This window comes from Rhipicephalus sanguineus, chromosome 5 (assembly GCF_013339695.2).
Source record: "Rhipicephalus sanguineus isolate Rsan-2018 chromosome 5, BIME_Rsan_1.4, whole genome shotgun sequence".
NCBI classification, from domain to species: Eukaryota; Metazoa; Arthropoda; class Arachnida; order Ixodida; family Ixodidae; genus Rhipicephalus; species Rhipicephalus sanguineus.
The window spans coordinates 97,798,733-97,820,802 of NC_051180.1; the positions used below are offsets into that span (position 1 = coordinate 97,798,733).

The window sequence follows — 22,070 nt, forward strand, 5'->3', positions numbered from 1 at the left end:
GCTCGTAAATTTGTGCATGTAAGTTTGTGATGGTGTTGATATTTCGAATATAAATAGTCTTGACTTTAATAAGCGGTAAGTAGACAAGAACTGAATGCCCGCTCTTATTCTATCTGTAACAGAATCCCTTAACGTTTCGATCTCTGTTTAATATCATATTGTGAGGAGCCTGTTGACTAATATAGAGCACCACATGATGTCTTGTCCTAGGAATCTAGATCATCAATAACCCGCCTCTTTCTATAAATACTCGGTTAAGCACGTGTGACAGAACTGTTACTCTGCCAAAAGTAAGCTCTTCCGTGGACTCAAGAACTTGATATATATTTACTATGAGACGTTTATTTAGAAGTGATCTACAACCTTATTGCAACTATACCACTTCGTGTGAAAAGCACAGAGACATACAAGTGGAGTATTAATAGTAGGCCAGAATGAGCAGAATACTGTTTTCTGCATGTGCTTGTTAACGCGCCAAGAAGTAGAATGTAATACTAAACAAACAAGTTGTTCCCTGTAATGATTACGAGATTGGAGTATATATCAAGAAATGATGTGACTCTAGTGGGGAGCAAAGGAGTGAAGACAGTTAAGCCGCAGAGATATGAATTGTAATGTCAGAGCTCTACAGTTACAATTTCAACACCGGTGTTTCAGATGTTGTAGTACAGAGCATGACTTCATTTTTTTCGAGCAGTAAAACATATCTGAGGCTATCGTTTTCAAAACGTAGCGTCAAAGCTTGGGAGCCCTATTTATGAATACAATATGTAAACTATATGACTAGGAGGACGATTGATTGCACCTTATTGAAAAATGCATGTGCTGCCGACTTTATGCGCTGTAAGACGGGATAACCTACTTGGTTTTAAGCAAAATAACCAGTTATGAAACCGCTCGTCCTTAAACCGTATAGTTAGCCATGAGCCCAACAAAATTGTTGGAATACTTTGCATGTCGTGTTTCTAAGGGTGTTAAAGGGGTCATGAACCACTTTTCCAAGTAATGATCTAATGGCCTCAGTATCGGAGTGTACTGCCTCCCGAATCGATTGCCGCAAAAATTTCTCGAATCCGTCAAGAATCAGCGGAGTTACGGGGGTTTGGCGCACGCTCCCAGCGCTTTCTCTCTTTTCTCGTGCCGACGAGCGCACTGGAAGCTAGACAGGGAGGGATGGCATGGGGGAAAGAAGTTACGCCAGCGCGCGTCATGAAACGCGATCGCTCTCCCGCTGTGATTCGCTTGCGCGATGCGGCTACCGTGTACTGAGGAGTGCGGCGCCGGCAAGTAGCGGCACCCCGCGGCAAGAAGCGCATCTGATCCGAACGCCGCTCTCGATTTACGTCGGCTATCGGCCAATAAGCATGCTATGTCTCTTGCGACGTACAGCGGACAGACGCCCCGCCCACCGACGAGAGTGAGAACCGGCCTCTGTTTGAAAAGAGGGTGCCTGGGGAAACGGCAACTTCGCGCTCCGCTTGTGGCCATTACGCGGCGCGCACGACTGTAATATTTGGCAGAGCAGTTCATAGCCGTGTCAGCTTTCCGCAGGATGTGTTTTTTCAATCAGCCCGAGGGGTGCTTCATGACCCCTTTAAAAATCAGTACCGCGCATGCCCCAGAAAGACACTGGGTAAGAAAAAAAACGGTCACAGTTTCGCCGCAAGGGCGAAGCAATGAATGCGATAGCAAGAAACTAATGCTATACGAAGTGAGGCTCGCCAATGGATACTCTGAGTTTGAACAGCGCTCCTGTTGCAAAGGCGGCCGAAGCAGCGATGGAAACTAGCGTGCTTCAAGTGTCGAGCTGTGACACTTGATAGTTCGCGCTCATCTTCTGTTTGTTCGTTTAGCGGCGTCTCTTGAGCTCGAGTGACTTTCGTACGCTCCGTAACATGAGCGCGGACATCGCGGTGAAAGCGTGAAACATCCCTCTTCCCCTCACCACGAGAAAACCGCGCGAGCAGACAGCGGAAGGGCAAGGTTCTCCCTGCGCAAATATAAGAAGCGAGCGAGCGAGCCGAAGACTTAAATGCGCTCGTCGCGCTCCTAGCGCCATCTCGCTTGTAATGAAGAAACGCTCATTATCGCCTGCCGTCTCTGAGTCCGTCCAGCGGTAAAGGGTGTGTATATAACGCTCGCCGTTAGCTACGTGGAGGATCTGCCTTTCGTGGCGTAGTGGATAGCGCCACTCGCTGCGGAGCAAGAGGTCCCTGGTTCGATTCCGCGCAGCGGAAGCATTTTTCTTTGGGGCTTTTATATATATATATATATATATATATATATATATATATATATATAAAAGCCCCAAAGAAAAGTTATATATATATATATATATATATATATATATATATATATATATATACGAGGGGCGTTCAATAAAGATTTCCCCTGACTAACTTCCTTTTATTGCAGGATGCTGAAACTGCGCACGTGTAATGACATAAGTCACTGTAGGTCACGTGCTAATTTGCAACTCTAAACTAATAACGGTCTTTCTTTTAGAGGTGCTGAAGTGGTGTGAGGTGTGATCATGGATGCAGTGGAATACAGAGCAGCAGTCAAGTTCCCGTACATGAAAGGCCGCACTCCAAGGGAGACGTTCGACTAGATAAAAGAGGTTTATGGGGAGGATTCCCCATCATATGATGTAGTGAATAACTGGCATCGCCAATTCAAATATGGTCTGATTTCCGTGGAAGCGGCTCCGATTGCAGGGCGACCCCACTACGCTGTCAATGAACACACCATCGAGCAAGTGAAGGCCGCCATTTTGGAAAATCGCCGCATTAGCGTTCGAGACCTAGCCCAACATGTCAAGATTAGTGTGGGGTCCATGGAAAAAATCATTCAGGACCATCTTCATATGCGTAAGGTATCCGATCGCTGGGTTCGCCGGCTGCTCACACCTTTCCAAAAGCAGGTACGAGTTGAATGCTCCCAGGCTCTTTTGACCATGTGCCACGGAAACCAGCAGGACTTTTTGAACAGACTGATTACACAGGATGAATGCTGGGTCCATCACTATGATCCGGGGACTAAAGTCCAGTCGATGCAATGGAAGCACTTGGACTCACCGCCTCCAAAGAAAGCACGCACCCAGCCCTCGACGGGCAAGGTCATGCTCACAGTCTTTTGGGACCAGCACGGAGTAGTCTTGGTGGATTTCCTAGCAAAGGGTGCCACGATTACAGGGGTATACTATGCTTCACTGCTGCGGGAATTGCGACAGACCATCAAAAACAAAAGACGTGACATGCTCACCAAAGGCGTCCGCCTTCTGCGAGACCATACCCCAGTTCACAACTAACATGTTGCCCAGACGGAAGCACGCTCCTGCGGCTTTGAAATTCTACCGCATTCCCCTTAATCACCCGACCTCGCACCATCGGACTTCCACCTCGTTCCAACATTGAAGTCATATTTGAAGGGCAAGCATTTTCCAGATGATGAGACTCTGATTTCTGAAGTTACAACATGGCTTTTGGAGCAACCTGTCGACTTCTACAAGTGAGGTGTTTATAGTTACATAAAAAGATGGGAGAAGTGTGTGTCCCGGGGTGTCACCTATGTAGAGAAGGACTAATAAATCTGCAAAGTTTCGTTGCTCTCCGTCCACAGGAAATGGGTCAGGGGAAATCTTTATTGAACGCCCCTCGTATATATATACATACTTATACATATACGGTGCATGGCGGCGGCGGCGACGGCAAAATTCAGCCGAGACTGTCCATATAATTGCTATCGCAATAATAATAGTAAGACGTGAGTTGGCAATACGAACATTCTTATTTTCTTTACTTTGGTACAATTTTGCATGTCCAGACGGCTTAGATTATCGGTATCATATAGATTATGCTGCCAGCGCACAGCGCACTAGAAGGGTTGTCATTTCTGATCAACGTCATTGCTTGAAGGATCACCTCCTTGTAGAAGATCTTAGGTAAAGGTAAAGGAACCCAGAATGCCCTTGTATATGGCATTAACGTCAGGCGTTTCTTGGTCTCCGTGGCTCCTCCTGTGTCATGACACTAGCTCTACATCACTGACTCTGAACACACTTGTTGGTTTATGTTCGCTATGGACACAATGAGTTTGGAGGCTAACCCAACAGAACAAGTGAAAAAAAAGTGTTTTTTTTTTCGGTTGCAACTCTCTGTGCTATTGTTTGTGAATGGCGTTCATTGTATTCAGTGCTGCAGTCATAAAGATCGCTTCATCTCTATAGACCACCCAGAAGGCTTGTAGATCCATAGATGCAAGAATTTCCTGGTCCGGAAAAGCGTTTAGTTGCAACTTAGAATGAGAACAAGGAGCACAGGCTCACCTTTCTCGAACTGGCAGTTGAGGTGCTGAGGTGCGCCGGACGGCCTGCGTTCTTCCTTGAAACTCATTGCCAATACCTTCAGGGGTAACTACTTCCGAGTCTTCTAGCCGAGGGTATAAAGTAGGAGTCTACGAGAATCTACACTTGGGTCTCAGAAGCTCCAGGCTAAAGCGGCCCGTTTTGCGGTGGACCTGAAATAGCCACACCACAGTGGTTCCACTGTGCAGCCAGCCCACTCGCCTGCTCTGATGCTTCTTGGACGAAGTTGGATCCTGCTATGTTCGCAGCTGAGAACGTTTCCTTTCGCCAAGCCTCAAAGTGCTAGACAGTTTCCATGGGTGGGGCACTCCTGGAGCTTGAGACTGGCGTCACACCGTCTTCCCCTCCTGCTCGCTCTTTCTCTCGAAGTTTCCTCCTCTCTCTCTACTGCTTCATTGCTTACACTCTGTGCTGAGCGGCGAATACAAAAGCCGCGTGTAGGCAGGACACGGACAGGACGGAGCAGTTTTTGAAGTGCGTCCCGATAAGAGCTTGAGGAGGTAGCTCGATTGTGGATCTCTGTGAGAGACCGATAGTTGCGCCTGGAAGAATGACCAGAGAAAGAGAAGCAGTGCAGTCGATGCCGATGGGCTTGGCGTTGTTGTTCCCGCTCTCCGCTTTCCGAGACTGAACGCGAGGGAGAGACGATTTCGTCACAGTAGCTCCTTGTGTTGCGTAATCACACTGATAAGCAACGTAGGGGCGGCAGAGATGATCTCGAGTCGCTGACGTTAACTGCGCTAGTGCTCCAGAAGCATACATAAATCACCGCGGGAATAGGGAAATATACTGAACCCGAATTGCTCATTACTGATTGCGGAATGTTGACGTCTTGAATACAATCTACATTTGTGGAACGCATAATCTGTATAGGCGAAACTTGTCGCACAAGATGAGTCTCTTCTAACAAGCGTTCGCAGTCGAACTCTACGAACCGAAGCTCAAGCGTATAGCATATAGGAGAATCGAAGTGCGCCTAACTGAATTGCGTCATTGTGGGAAGATTCAGTTGCCGTTTAAAGTCTAGTGATGGAAAGGCTATATTGGATATACAGAGATTTGTACTCAATTATAATTTCTACGGCATCAAACGATCCGCGAGGTTTACAATTAGTCGCTTAATAGATTTGTAGCAACAAAAACGTCAGCTCGAGGTGAATCAACTCTCAGCAGTGTCTGTACACTGCTGTCCAAGTGTCCAGGGTCCTGTACAGGTAGGCTAAGTTCGTCACGGCAGCCCACGGATCCGTTCAATGTCGTTTGAGTGCGTCAAAGAGAGGCTCACATCCTTCTACGAGTTGTCGGTCATTTGAGCAAGCAATATTCCACGTCACTAACAGCGCATCCAAATGAATGCATCGGCGAGGATGATAGCATAGGGCGTTCTTCCTGAATGCGTATGGGAATATGGCGCGAATGTGACGTAGCAACAGGGGCGTAGCCAGAAATTTTTTTCGGGGGGGGGAGGGGGTTCAACCATACTTTATGTATGTTCGTGCGTGCGTTTGTATGTGTGCGTGTATATATACGCAAGCAAAACTGAAAAATTTCGGGGGGGGGGGGGGTTTGAACCCCCTCAACCCCCCCCTGGCTACGCCCCTGCGTAGCAAGTATGTCTACGATAGGATGAACCCCTCCTCCATGCAGGAATTTCACATTTGCGAGGACGACGAATGAAAGAGGTTCACGAATGATTTATTTCATAGCAAGCGGGTGTTTTTAGGGACTTTATGCGTTGTATTGAGTATTAGTACCAGGAGCACAAGACCCCCAGCATCGTCAGTTATCTACATATGTGCAGTAGAGCCCAATGAAAACCGAAGTGAAATCTCAAGCTCCGTTAAAATTACTGCAGGAGAAATGTTCTGCGCACGCTACTAAGTTAGTTAAATGCTGGCTTCACTTCAGCAGCGTCACTGCCTGTTGTACTGGATAAAATTTCAGTTTCTGGTAGTATCGCAGATGAAGCTGCAAATCCCTACACACCCGCCACGGTGATGCGGAATATGTAGTTATGGTGCTCGGCTGCTGACTCGAAAGTCGCGGGATCGAATCCCGGCCGCGGCGTCCGCATTTCCGATGGAGGCGAAAATGCTTGAGCCCCGTGTACTTATATTTAGGTGCATGTTAAAGAACCCCAGGTCGTCGAAATTTCCGGAGCCCTGCACTACGGCGCCCCTCATAATCATGTCGTGGTTTTGGGACGTTAAACCCCAACAATTATTAAGTACTTACACAAACTGCATTTTTAGAAAGTGCAGTTGGTTTAAACAACCATAGTTCATAAAGTCAACTACCCTCGCATGCCCGGACGCACGTGTTCACGATTACTTAATCACCTTCGTTCCAAGCACATTTTTGGTAAAACTCGTGCGTTAAGTTCACTTGCTGTCCCTCGTGTCGCATATCAGTGTAATAGCCTTCCTGATCAAATTGTTCTACAATGAAAGGTACAAGGTCCTCTCATCAGTGGCGCGCAAGTTTCACTTAATGGGCCTTGTCGCTTTAAGCAATGACGTTAAGCTTGTGCATTCTCGGTATATTTTATTGTTTTTTTTTTTTCATTCTGTGTTGCTATTTGGTCGTTTCTATTATTCTTTCGTAATATTAGGCCTGCCCCCATTGTATTCATCTGTTTATTGTTGTGATGTCTCCTTACTCGATGTCACATTCAGGGCCTATTAGGTGTCTTATAAATAAAAAAAACAAACAACAGTGTAATACATACCACTCATTTTATCAGCTATTGCGTCGCTCCTCCACATAATGAGCGCTGTTACGTCTTATTGAAAACTTAGAAGGGTGGCCGATTGGTTTAGCTGGCATTTTCGCGCTTTTCTCGTCTAAGTTGATGAAAACATAATGGCATCATAATAGAGGTTAGCATTTTATATGGAAACTCTTATTTTCCTGGATAATTGCAGCTTCCTGAGAAGCATCATTGCCATTATTCACCCATTAGTGCTCTAAATAATGAAATATTTTATGTTCACCTTACTTTCTAAGTACTTATACGATAGCTGTTATGCATGAGAATTTCACACACAGCGTTTAGCGCCTTTCTTGCGAGGGACCACATCGGATCGGAAACGCTGAAAAATCGCACCAACAAAGTGATTTAAAATGTTTTACAGTATGCTTTTGTCTAGAGCAGGAACTACCACTTATACAATACTAACAAGTTTAGGGAACAGAAAGGTAGAACAGAAATGTTTAGAAATTGTTTTTTGTCACCCATAATAGCAGATTAAAATCACTTAACGGACAATGTTTCCGCCCTCAGTTGCGACGCTGTCGTTTAGTACCAGCTGCAATTTCATTTTCAAGTGTAGCATTTGACGCCTCTTGTAGACTTTTCTAATTATTTATTTTCCTCCATTTTCGCGGTTCATGCGCAGCTGCATTTTAGATTATTGCTTTGTATATGTTAATGTGTTACCTGTACTTATTCAATTATTTTTATTTCTCTCTTAATGTCTTAATGGCTCTGATGGAACTATGACAAATAAACACACATATGTCTATTGCGAGAAATACGAGGCAAACTAAAAACAGCAGCGTGCGCAAATTCGTGCCTTGTGCCTGGAAGCCTCTCAGTCACCCACAACTCGGGCCATAGAAAAGCTTGGAAGATACAATATCCTCGAAAGATACTCGCCTTGAATCAGACTTCGCTTGAAGGCACAATGTCATCGAATGATGCTCCTCAATACGCGTTACTTTATCGGTATGTTTCGACCCGTTCGGTAATCTCTGACCCATTCCATGTTCAAAGAAATAGAATGAAGGAGGTCTTCCCAAAAAGTGCAAATACTGCAAAAAGTGCTAAAGCCCAAAAGTCTGTCGCCTGCCTATTGATAAGAATTTATCCCAAGTGCCTCAAAGATAGCTCTTGTTGGTTGAAGAACACTTGAACAACACTTCATTCGTCGTTCCCGCTTTATTTAACTTACTGGGACAAAGTTCATGGACCCTTCTTCTTGGAGGTGGCTCGACCTGTCACGTAGTCAAAGGAAGTTCCAGTCAAGCAGTCTTGTGCAGTATACGAACGCAATCCTCACCGTAAATTAATTAAAACTTCAACAAAAACAACAGCTACAGGAGGCTTGAGCGTTGAAAGAAACGCAGGGCTGGCGAGATGCGTCGTATTAGATGGCCCAACGAAGTTTCCATCTCTCGGAGCTTGTTCAAGAGGCGCTTACTCAAACACACGAAGATTTTTCGCTTCCTGCGCCACTGAAATGAGGCCGCCGTGCCAGGAAAATAATCTTGCCTGAATACTTCGCACTTAGCAAGAAAGACCTGAATCATGAGCCACACCGATCGACAGAACAAATTGCTCGTGCTCTGGTTGTTGTCTGAAGGTGCTGAACTGGGAGGAAGTGAGAGCTTCTTTAAGAAGAAGGCAGGAATCTCTCTGAGAGCTTACTTGGTATGTTGACTCAGGAAATAACAAAAAATGGAAAAAGATTGGGGCAGCTACGCGTTAGTGGTGCGAGGACTGAGGAAACAGTGCAGCTGATGACCTTGCCCTCCTCTATTCTCTCCTCTTCACCCACACTTCCCTTTCCCACCTCCCTGCTATGCTATGCTATACACGGGTATGCTATGCTTTATTTCTCTCTCTTTCTATATCTTTATTTCTCTGTATATATTTCTTTATCGTTCTTTCTTTCTTTTTCTTTCCCTTTGTTTCATTCTCCTTTTCTGTTTCTCTTTTTTCTCTCTTTCTGTCTATTTTGTTTTCGTTCTCTCGCTCAAAGCAACGCAATTATATGGTTCCCATAAATGCTTTCTCTGCTAACGTGTCTGGATAGCCGAGTGAATACGAGGCTCGCCTTCGGCCCGTGGGTGCCCGGGTTCGAAAACCACCTCGCCAAGAAATTATATTTTGTTTATTTCTTTACTCTACTCATTTTCTGCACATCTCTCTTCCTCTTTTCCTTACTCCAACACGTTGCTAGGCGCAGACGTTCCAGGTGGCTGCTAGGCAACGGGCAGTGACGTCAAAGCTCGGAGAGTTCCTGCACATGATCCGGGACCTAACCTCGAGCTTCAACAGCTCTGCTGTTAAAAAAAACTTGAATAAGAAACGAAGTGACACACAAAAGGTGCACAAACAGACCGACAACATACACGGCGGAAGCCGCAACCTACGACATCCTAAATTAAGTTATCTCGTCCGGGACAGCGTACGTGTTCCTCCCTATCCTGTCCCACCTGATTTTCTGTGACCACGCGGGCATGCACAAATTTTGGTGTCTTGCCTTTGTCAACTATCCTGAAATCGCATGAGTAAATGTTTTGTGAAAAGTAAGCGGTAAGCGGTGTCCGGCTGCCGACCCAAAGTCGCGGGTTCCATCCCGGCTGCGGCGGTTGCATTTCAATGGAGGCGAAATTCTATAGAGGCCTGTGTACTGCGCGATGTCAATGCCTGTTAAGGAATGCCATAGGGACAAAATTTTCGGAGCCCTCCACTACGGCGTGCCTCAATGATATCGTGGTTTTGGCACGTAAAAGCCCAGATATTATTATTGTGAAAAGTAAGACGTAAATAAAATGTAATGACGAGAAGCCTCACAGTCATTATCATCATCGTGAGCCCATGTTATGTTCACTACAGGACGAAGGGAACTCCGAATGATCTCGGACGCGTGAGCTGCAAAGTTATATATTTCGTCCCTCTACCTAAATCTTGGCCGTCCTTGGTCGCGCTTCAAGTCCGTCTCCCTGAGTGACCATCTGTTTTCTATCCTCATCACGCGACTTGGCCGCGGCGCACGCTTAATTATAACTTGTTTAAAACGATACTGATTGGCAAGTATGCTTCCGGAGCCTGTACGAGCATGTAGCGTTCGCGCACTGTGGTTATGCCGGTAACACCGAGCGAAAGTAATCATACTCCTGTCATTTTCATAGCTAGCCCACAAAAATGACCTTCACCTTATCTACTGAACCTACACGACATCCATACCAGCACCATAACAAATTTTTATCGAAAAACTTGCGCGTTAATCGTAACCCCAGAAATCCTATGTCATACTACAGGACCTCACTTTTTTATTATAAAGCCGCAACGCTTACTGCACCCTAGGAGATCACATGATTTTTGCCAATAAGATCCATTTAATCCATTTTCTAGATGCAGTCGCAAGGCAACTCTGTTTCGTCTTATACTGCCAGCTATGAGGGCGCAAAACGTTGTTGATGATAAGATTGTTGATGTGGTGAAATAAAGAAAAACGAAACACACTTACTTCGAACGTAAGGCCAAAGAGGCTGCCGCTCGCCTGATGAAGCGAAGCGTTGCAGTGAACCGGGCTTCGGAAGAATCATCTCGTCAGAAGTGAAGGCGATGTTCTGGGTTGTTTTACCATCCGTGTTGCACAGCTGTATAAAGATGCCGCGTTCCGAGAAAGAGAGAACAGGACGAGGGGAGTTAAAGAGGCACGGTCTTCGAAAGCAGTTCCTTCACAGTTGCAGAAGAGTGCCAAGTTTGAAAGAATTTCCACGTGCGGAACGCACCCAGCCGAGCATATGAACGAAAAAGAGTCAGGAGGGACCGGACTCAGCTTGTTTCTGCCAGACGGCATGCCAGCGCGATCAAGATCATCGGACATGCGAGAGTGCAATCAGCGAAGGTTGACAAGGGTACGACGGGGCTTCGCGTCCTTCTGCTCTGCGAGAGATGCTTAACGCGCTTGTTCAGGGTTCCACAGATTTTTGCTGACTGTGGCACTTGTTACCCACTTTGTCTGAGCCGATGACATTGACTGTCTTGTGACCCGCTCGTTTGCTTTACGGAGGCGTGAAGATGTGAATGGTGATTACCAACAAGGAGGTTATGCTTTGACAGAGCGCTTCCGGCAAGTCGTTGTTGATAGGCTAACTGCCATGTTGACATATCCCTCATTATCATGGCGTACGCAAAGGGGGGTGGGTACGCTAGTCGCTGCACCCCCTTAATCATCTAAGGGGAGCGCCAAGTCTTCATACCTTTACTCAGTCGGAACGGTCCCGTCATTCTTTAATCTGCAGCGGCCTGGACATGCAGGGTTTTGGCGATAATGGCGCCCGGGACCAGTGATGTTGCATTTCAAGAACTCTTCCTACCGTTACCCCCGGAAAGCAGGGGACCAAAGGCCAGCCATTGTAGGAAGCACGTCATTGCTTCATTTTCATTTTCGCATCCATTTCGAAGCTGATTTTTTTTAGGAAGGTAGTGCAGTGAAACATTGCTCTCTCTAATGGAGAACCCTGCGCATGCCTCTGCTCTCTCTATTCTTCTTTTGATTTCGGTATGGAGTTCCTTGTCGGTTCTATTTTTTGCCTGGTTTCGGCATACAAGCCGCGATGAGTCGCCAGTCCTTCAGGAGTCTCAATAGGAAGATTTTCAAAATTAGCACCTTTGTGACAAGCATAAGCGGAGAAAGGAGGGACCATGTATTGCGGTCATAGTCAGGTCGAATGGCATCAGAACCGTACATTCAGGCCTGCTATTTTTTCGAGTTCTAACAAATGAACTTTCGGTGGCATGAGCCAATCTCTTTGGTAGGCGACTGGCTCATGCAGTCAGTTAAGCTGGAAAGGCACGGAAACTTTGAAAGCAGCGCCATGGCGGGTCAGAGAAACAAGTGACAATACATTTCTGTGTCCCGTCCTAGCGCAGTTTTCGAAGTTTAAGCATCAACCAAAAAGCCCGCATCAATGCACTTTTTTCATTTTATGAAAAGGTGAGGCTACATGAGAGGGACTCGAGACAGTTTGGGTAAAATGTAATTTACAGCGGTATGCATTGCGTAGGAACAGATTCAGAGGAGGCAAAGTAAAACGTATACATTTTAAGGTATAATCATCACACCGTCAATTATTTACCACGCTGACACTTCAGAGAAGTGAACTTCAGTTCGGAGAGTACGGTTGTAAATAGGCAGAACATTCCAGAAAATCCAGGCTGGTATAACCAAGCCAGTCACATTGCTGTGAAAATGCGGGTTTATCTGTAGGACATCCGCTCTAACGCCGCTGCGTTACACGATTTACATAAGCAAATAAAGAAAAATGCTAATGCACGCAAGCTATTAGATAACTTAGCCTGCCTGATCTAGAGACAACTTAACCTGGCTACCTAGATGGAGGTTTATCTAGATGGAGCGGTTTATGGAGAAAGTGATTTAGTCAGGACGGATTCTGATAACTTGGTCTCAAAGGATCTACGGTTTGTGTCGCTGAAGCTTTTTGTGAGCTGGCCGTCTCGCGGACACCTCTTCGATGAAGGTCTTTAGGGATCAACTTCCCTTGTCGGAGGAGTTGTGTATTTGATTCTCCCTCGATTGAGAGCTCTCAAACTGCTGCGTAATATGGCCCTCTCATGTCGAGTGTCCGCTGGCAGATTTTTTAACATGTAAGGTTCGGGGCTTTCGGAACTCTTGAAGATGAAGATGGCGATGTTTGGAAAATTGTGTATTTATTGAGGTGGCTACGTTGCGTCTAACCTCATTTTCTTCCTTCCGGGCCCGTACATGTGCATGTGGCCAGGCACTCACAACCTCAGTGCAATTCTCTCGGTTCCTAAGCATTCCTTCTTTTCCTGCTATAAAACGTTAGGCTAGGACAAATCGGAGAGACTAGACACACATGTACTAAACGAATCCTAAGCATTCATTGAGCGCACAGCTGTGAAGAATTTCCGCGCATGGACGGGTCTTGAATACATTGGCTTCCCCATATGGACTTTTAGGGTACGTTGAAGCACTTGCCGCAGTTGCGAAAAACAGACCTGATGCTATCTGTGGCTCGTGAGATTTTTGGCAACGCAACACATGACTGCTTAGCGCGCACAACTTGTTCTTCTTTATATACTCAGTCTTACGTAATTTTGAAAATTATTTTCGCTGACGCTGAGCACAAAATCCAGAAACAACAGCCAGCCAGAAGATAATCCGGTCAGCTGGTTTCATTTTAGACGCTGTTGCAACTTGTCATCCTCGCGTGGTGACGTCAGATGGCCCTGCACAATCGCCAAAAGGTTTCCGCGACCCTCTTCTGAATCATACACGGTCGCATGTTTTGATTGTGAGCCCGTCTGATGGTTACCCCGTGACGTATCGTCTGGCACCAGTCCGTCTGCATGTCGGCGACTCACATCTGCGGAATGTATTCATCTATATTGCGTTGGGTTTTACTGCTGACCTATTAGGCGCCATTCTGTTGACGTCATGGGACTGTTGCGTTGCCATGAGTGCGTGTGCCGTAGTCGCGTCATATCGCGTTTGTCTTATATAAGGCTAAAATTGCCCCCTGCGCTTAACTTCGTGACATGACGGAAGCTGTCCGGCCGTGTGACGGGTTTCACATGAGCCCCTTATCATTTCTGCATTCTATCTCTGTCGAGGCATGACCTCGCGGTTCAGATTCCTCAGCGTGGACGTCACAGACAGCGTGGCGACTATGGGTTAGTCTATCTCTCGCGTTATGCCTGCAGCCTTGCCAACCGTCCCTTTTGTTCTTTCTTAGCGGTTTACTTTTAGGAAGCATGGCGCATTCGTTTATGCGCATGTTGAAGGGCATATTGAAACAATTGAGATAAGTGCCTGCAATATTGCCGCTGTGCAGTTTTGAATAAGCACGGGAAACAACGGGATGCCACTTAGGTAGAATGGGCACATGATGGACGTTACATGCATGCATTAAGTATGCGTCAGTAGGAGTCTATTGCGAGTACGCATACATTGCAGCTCGACCAGTCTTTTAAATTACCACAATTCGTTTTTCTTTATTGAAAGGAAAAATATAAATGAAGGATGTGTCACCATTTCTTGGCGATGGCTACTATATATATATATATATATATATATATATATATATATATATATATATATATATATATATATATATATATATATATATATATATATATATATATATATATATAGTTTGTGCGTGTGACGTACGAATGAAGCGATGACAAGAACAGCCGACGACGAAGAAGTGCGCGGGCAATAGAACAAAAGTAAAAGTGAGCGACAAAACAAAACAAACACATGGCGTATGAGCTATGCCACGTCTCCCGTTCATAGCGACACGATGAAGGCTTCGCAACCACTTCATCAGGCACACATCATCAACGAAGAGATCCCTTGACTGAATGGGGTCTACAGAAGCGGATGCCCACCGTGTACCAGCATCATGACTGCACCATCTGCGGACCTTGGCATCCCAAGGTGTACCGGATCAGCGGATGATGGGCCCGTTCGGGACTGGTTCGGCCTATTCGAGCTCCGCGCTACCGCTGCATCATGGTCGGAACGGGAGATGGTCGGCAACTTCAACGAATACGCCAGCGGTGAGACATTTCGATTTTACCTCATACACATCTTTCAGAACAGCGAATCATGAAAAAAGATTAAAGAAGAAATGATAATTCGTTTTAACGAATATAATGAAGACTCGTTTATAACCCACCATCTGGAGGGAGGCATTCGAACTCTATCGTCAGTCATAAGCAGTCTTCACGAATTCGAACATCGAGCACGAATTTACATTTCCCAACTGGGCATTCAGTTTGCCCAAGAGATCGAGCCTTTCGACAGGCTTTGCTTCCACACTGAAATCGGAATTTTTACCACTTTACAGCACTATTGGACTCGAGGAGTTATTGGAGCATCCGAAGCACTTGAATCTTCGGCTCACATACGCGGCCCGCCACCTCGTTTTTGAATGATGTGGCTCTTCGTGACGACCACCGGCTGCCTCACAAGCTCGCTACGTTCACAATAGAGGAAATAATGAATCAGGAAACACTCCATCGAGTCACGACCCATCCATACGGATTCATGAGTCAGAAGAGCCTCGTTCAATAGCTCTGCAAAGGACAAACAGTGTGATTCGAAGTGCGGCCAAGCGATGTCTCTCGCGATATCATCGTCTAGTGAACACCGTGGTCTAGTGCTCTCACACCGGAAAGTCGAAGCAACATGGAATCAGCATTCAATACAAGCTTCAACGATAAAAACTAAAATGCATTTATTACTTCAGGTGACACGGAACATGCGTACATCTCACCAGTACGTTAAGCTGAGACAACCAACAGTGCAGATGCATTCAACGATGAAGGCAATCAGCAATTTCTGCAGCAATATCAGCAGGACCGCAGCGCGCAAGATGAACTTCAGCTACTGCAACCAAAATTTGAACGAGGACGGCGACGAACTAAATGTTCATCGAAAGCACACTTGAGGCGTAAAGGAGATCGTCAAGAAGGAAACCAACTGAAGCAAAGAAAAATCCAACATCTAAGACATCTTCGCAAAATGGAACGTCAAACAAGCTTTCTGCACCAGAGATCAAGACTAAGTCTAGGATCACAGCAACTGAGACAACGGGACACAAAATGACGAAAAAGACGCGAAACCACCCTCTGCATTCTAGAAGAACACAGCCATCGTCCCATCAGACCCGATCAAGGCACCCGAAAACTCGAAGCCCAGCATGCGCAAGCCACGATAAAGAAACCGATACCTACACATGAGCGGCCGATGCGACAAGGTATCCCAACGTTAGTTTTTCACGAGAGCTCAAGCTGTGTTTTCATCACCACACAAGGCGCCGGGGAAGCCTGTGTCATATGATGTGTAACAGCCAGCCTCGCCCACCAGAGCTGTGCTGGACACCACCGGAGTGCTCAAACTCTCCTCGTTTATTCTTGTTGTTGATAACTCGCGCACTCTTTCGGGGGGAGGGTGAATTCTGTGACGTACGAAGGCAGCGATGAGAGTAGAAGCCGACGACGAAGATGTGCGCGTGCAGTAGAACAAAAGTATGGCATCTCAGCCAAGACACGTCTCCCGTTCATAGCATGAGGTGACGTCTCTCTCTCCCTCTCAAACACACACACACACACACACACACACACACACACACACACACACACACACACACACACACACACACACACACACACACACACACACACACACACACACACACACACACACACACACACACACACACACACACACACACACACACACACACACACAGCCCTGTACTTGGCGAGTTCGAAAAACGCAGTATAAAATGGTATAAAATATGACTACTGTGCAATAAATACGACTTTTGTAAAATATAGTAAAGGCACTATTCTACTAGCTTTAATTTCAATTTAACCTGAATTGCCTTGGAATTCCGTATGTTTAGTTATCCACAGTTCACATTGTGTGAAAAAGGTACCAAACATTACGAGTTGTAATGGATGTGCACGCTTTTAAACGACTGCGAAAAGTGCGTATGACATCAAGGTAGAAAGGGCACAGTGAAAACGAGCTCCGTTTTGTGTCAACCGCTCGACTAACAGCGTAGTCGAGGGGTTGACGCAGCTCGTTATAAAAACAATTCGTTTCTTGTATCGCGGGAAAGTTTGTTGTATTTTTTTTGTAAATATGTGTACTTTTCTTCAGTTTATTTGCTCTGGAGCTTGATACATTACTTGAAAAACCAAGTATGCAGTGATCACTTATACCAGGTGGGTGCGTGGTCTCCGAGATTGCGTGAGGTTGGGATGTCAAACTCAGATAAAGGGAGTTTGTGGCATTAGATGGTTCACGTGTTGATTTAGTTAAAGAAGAAACGGTACACAAGCCTAAAACGTTGTTAGGTTGTACAAAAAGGGAGACAGCACAGATGGTTGATCGATCCAGGTTATCTTTCGAAGATTCAAGTTACCCATAAATAGGATGGGTGATGAAGAAAATCGCACACGCACAAGGTTAATAGTGTCGTGCAGCAGAGTGAAAAATGTAGGTGGTGCAGAGGGTGAGAAATCGTTTGAGCATCTAGGTAATCGTTCGTACAGATGATAGAAGACGGAATATCGTTTGAGATTGCCAAAAGGGCGCTACCTCTTCTACGCGCAGTAAGATCGCTCTGCGATGAACATTTAATGGCACGGCATCTTTGAACACTTCCGTATCGGTGACGTGTGCCGGCAACCTCGTTTCAATAGGCGCACCGATTTTCGCACAACAGGTGTCAATCACGGACGATAAAGAGTCATATTTGTCAGAGGCACTTTCTAATAATTGTTGGGGTTACACGTCCCAAACCGCGATATAATTATGAGGGACGTCGTAGAGGAGAGATCCGAAAATTTCGACCTCCCGGGTTTCTTTAACATGCACCTAAATCTATGCACACCGGGACCTAGCGTTTCGCCTTCACTGAAATGCGGCCGCCGCGTCCGCCATTCAATCTCGCGACCTTCGGGTCAGCACACCGTGGCGGCTAGAGGCACTTTCTGACGTTCGATTATAAAACTGACACTCGAGAGCATGGGGATTATGAGCCAGTGCACCTCTCGCGTCCCCAGATTGCAGGATGTAGCGAAACAGGGGCTGCACGCTTAATACAATCACGACTCTGTTTGAGTTCATTGTTTATCAGACCGGGCATTGTACACGTACAGCGATGAGCACTGTTAGGGTGAACATGCGAGCGCGTGGCCGACGGCACTGTCAGCGCCGCGTAACAGCCATCGTTGGAAACTCTGCACATGCGCAGCATGTGCTTTTAGATACACTCTTTCCACCGCGCCCACCACGTTATGGATACGCTTGTTGTGGACTCGCTTGTGTGCGCGCGATGGAAAGATTATTTCGTAGAACGCATGATGCGCATGCGGAATGTTTCCAGAGATGATCGTTACGCGGCGCTGACAGTGCCGTCGGACACGCGCTCGCGTGTTCACCCTAACAGTGCTCATCGCTGTACAACCTCTGGTTCAGGATTAACTTATCGTAACGTAGTTTGAAAGGTTTGAAAGAGGCCTGGTTCTTGCCGAACGCTATCAATTTTCTTCGTGCGGCACGTGTAGCGGCCAAGAAATACTGATATCTTTGGGATTGAATTGACTGCATAGAGGCAGTAGTTCTTTCCTTGTTTTTGAAGTTTGAAAACCTCACAATAATAGGACGGAATTTACTAGGCATAAGTGAGCTTAGGCGGTGCGCACATTAGATTGCGTCGGATGAAAATGTACCAGTAATAGTTCCGATTACTGTTTCTATTTTCGATTCCATTTCTTGCCACGTCTCCTTACTATCAGGGACATAGGCGTGCGTAAAGGGGGGAAGGGTAGGGGGCGCCCCCCCCCCTAGTCACCTAAGAAGAGGGGGGCGCAAAGTCTGCCCCATATATTGACTGAATGGGGAGGGGGGCGCCGCAATGAACATTCGCTCCCCCCCCCCCCCCCCCATGTAGGGGAACCCTGCGCACGCCTATGATCAGGGAGACCATGGAAAATTTGAGTGTCGCGGCGCGACCGATATTCCAGCTCGTTTAAATGAGATTCGAAAAGGCTATTCTGAGTTCTAACTTCAACTATTTCTGTTATGCTAGAAACTTTCAAGCTGATATCAACTTTTGGAGACTTTTCCTCTAGTGTGTGCAGCCTTTTCATAATACTAAAAGCTTTTGATTTAAGCGATTTTCATCCAATTCTTACAGCCTTAACATCTCAGTTTGAATTTTCGACGCTCGCAAAGAACGAGTATGCATGTCTTTTATGAGCTTGAGTATTAGCCTCGTCTGCTCAGAGGGGTCAGATGGCAAGGACACAATGTTTAACAGAGCATGAGAACCGGTGTTGGGCCAGAGTTTGATTCATTAGCCCCCGAGCATAACGGAAGAAACGCCATGGAAATAAAAAAAGAACTCTCAAGCGGTTTCACATAACACTCCTGAGCACGGGAACAGGAGCAAGCATGGATCGTCGCATGTCTTAGCCTAGAAGGAAAAGGAAGCACGAACATGTTAAGTGAAAGCAAAGTGGTTGAGAGCCATGCTAACGGTAGTACTCACGTGCCCATGGAAGGTGAACTGGATGGGCGGATTTTTTGCACAGTTTACGATAGGCAATGTCGCCGACGACCGTAAGGGGGAGCCAGGAGTGACATGCGTCAATGCGGTCATGTCGATGAAGTGCGCAGCATCCAAGGTGTAATCGGGCAGCACCAGTCGGGGAACGCTGAGCATTTGTGGCCACGACGCCATATTATGTGGTTGATAACTGAGCATATGTCAGGAGACAAGTAGCGCCTGTGAAGTGAAAGCACAGGGGTTGAGAGTCATGCTAACGGTCCTGAAGTAACCGCACCCGTGCCCGCTCAACATTCGTAGCATCCGTACGACCATTTACTTATTTTTTGTGAGCACCTACGCAGGCCATTCTCCAACGCACAGTCATACTAAACCACCCACGATGAAAAATTGGTAAACAGGGTTTGAGTGCTGCAACACACAAACGCTGTTTACCAATTTTTCATGGCAAACTTCCATCTTACCCTGACTCCTGCCTTTTTTTCTTAAACCACTCATGAGACATCTTCGTTCGACGACTGTCAAAAAAACATTGGTGACAACAGCTCTGTGCATTGACCGATGACCTATTAGGGGCGAAGCTCCTTAAGGCGGCACCCGTTCGTCCCTCGTAGTCGTAGTAGTGCGTAACCAGTCGTAACGCTAGTACCAGATCTTGACCTCCAAGGTGGTGCCGGTGGGAGATTTTAGGGGCGAAGCTCCTGAAGGCGGCACCCGTTCGTCCCTCGTAGTCGTAGTCGTAGTAGTCGTAGTGCGTAACCAGTCTTACGCTTTGACCTCCAAGGTGGTGCCGGAGGGAGATTTTTCCTGTGCGTTGTTGAACAATAAAAAATTCGCAGCGTGCGCGTTAACTAAAAGCCGAATTCTTCTGTCTCTCATTCCCCATTAGCAGCCATTGGCATGTTCCAGTAGGAAACGTTAGTAGAAGTAGAAGTGTAAGTGTTAGCTAAAAGCCGACTTCTTCTGTCTCTCATTCCCATTAGCAGCCATTGTTTACCTCCAAGGTAGTGCCTGGTGAGATTTCTCCTGTGCGTGATTAAACAATAAAAATTTTGTTGAAAACGCCGTTGATTCATGAAATAAACCAACGAAAGACGCCAGATGTTTTCTAAAAGCAAAACGAAAGAACGCCAGATGTTTCTAAAGCAAAACGAAAAGACGCCAGCTGCTTAACGAAAGACGCCAGATGTTTTCTAAAGCAATGGTTTTCTAAACAATGAACATTCACAGCGTACATGTAAAATTAAAGTGAGCTGCAAGTCGTCATAACTCATCGAACCTTTAGTATAAACGCGCCCGATCTCACGTCGGTGATGATGTACTGGGCAGAATTCACGGAAGATTCACGGTTTACCGATGAACCTCCGCAGCTTCGCCCACTCATCATCATTCACTCCGTGGATATGCTGTGATTTTTTTAGCAAGAAAGAACACCAGTGGAAACTGATCGCATGAACTTAGGCATTAAAGTCGATGACCACCCTTGAAACTTCCGATTGGTCTCAGAACGCTGTAACTGCCTAACGACGACATGAAGGAAAGGTCTTGTGCTACATGACCGCATTTCAGTCATGTAGTTGGTTACGAAACAGTTAGGGTTGCAGTTGGTGGCTGCATTGCGCAAAGCGAGAGAGAGAGAGAGAGCAAGGAAAGGCAGGAAGATTAACGAGATGCTTGTCCGGTTTGCTACCCTGCCCTGGGAGAATGAGATAAAGGGGGCGAAAAAAGACAAGCACACTTGGTGGAGCACATCACGTCTACAGGTGGTCGCACAGATCTGTTGACAATGCGCCAAATTGACTACTTTACGGCTTCATTTGGCGACGAAAACTTCAAGCTGGCGCCATGTCAAGTTTCTGGCTACGCTGAAATGGCGCATTTAGTAGCCATTTCGCTTATTATATACAGATAAGATACATTATTTCAATCTTTTCTGCCGTGTAACCCGAGGCGCGCTCCTGTCCTCCCACCACCAGCATGCTGGTGCGCACGGAAACACCCCAACGACACGTGCGGCACGACTGCAAAGACGGAGTGACGAAGTTGCGCATGTTGGCAAACGCGCCATGGCTAGCGCGCTGCTCACGCTGCCCGCCATCTACGTGACGCTGCCCGCCAGGTTCCAATGCTGAGGCGCAGCGCATGTTTTCGTGTGAACTTAACAAAAACAGAGATCCGCTACAAGGTGAAGCAGTAATGCTAACCTTCAACCAGATTTCACAACTTAACGCTGTACTAGCATTATGGTAATTCTACTAATACATTTCGGTTTGCGGCATGAAGTAAAAACTGCTTCAACTTTTAATGCGCCTACTGACTTGTTGGTTGGAATGTTCCAAAATTACTCTTCCTCTGGCAAGGATAATCTATCCTACATAAACTATATGCAGGAGCACTGAAGTTATTATAATATATTCATTTTCTTGCGACTTACATGTGGCTTGAAGACCAAGCAACAGAAAAAAAAAGAACTTATGCTGTCATTTTCGTGTTTCTGCTTATTTAAAATATTATACTATTTATTGATCAATAACAAAAATTACATTCATAATACCGCTTCGGTTCCATTTGGCTACAAATATGGCGATAAAATTAAAAGACATTACTACTTTGACTACTTGTAGCTTCAGTTATGGCTCCTTTCCAAATCTGCCCAATGGCAACCCCGAAACAGTGGTTAAACCCAGAATGGTAATGGTAGTAAGCCAGGTAGAATTGTAAATCACAATGCAGTAAAGAGAGCAAGTTTGATAAATAAGACGATCATGACAAGGTTACTCTCTGGTATGTTTTAGAATTCCGCTCACAACCTCCAGCCGCCTTGTCTAAT

At 46.1% G+C, this 22,070-nt stretch overlaps 1 protein-coding gene across 2 annotated transcripts in view; it reads right to left on the reverse strand.

Moving 5' to 3' along the window:
* The window catches only part of LOC119394047 (facilitated trehalose transporter Tret1), a 53,439-nt gene extending 42,691 nt beyond the window's left edge, over positions 1-10,748 (reverse strand). The window contains exon 1 of one of the 2 annotated variants that reach the window (XM_037661264.2): positions 10,624-10,748. In XM_037661264.2, the coding sequence (XP_037517192.1) occupies positions 10,624-10,702 (79 nt within the window). In that variant the 5' untranslated portion in view covers positions 10,703-10,748. Of the gene's footprint in view, positions 1-4,327; positions 4,417-10,623 lie in introns of those variants that run through there. The other variant, XM_037661265.2, reaches the window with a different exon arrangement.
* Between the last annotated feature and the right edge of the window lie 11,322 nt (positions 10,749-22,070).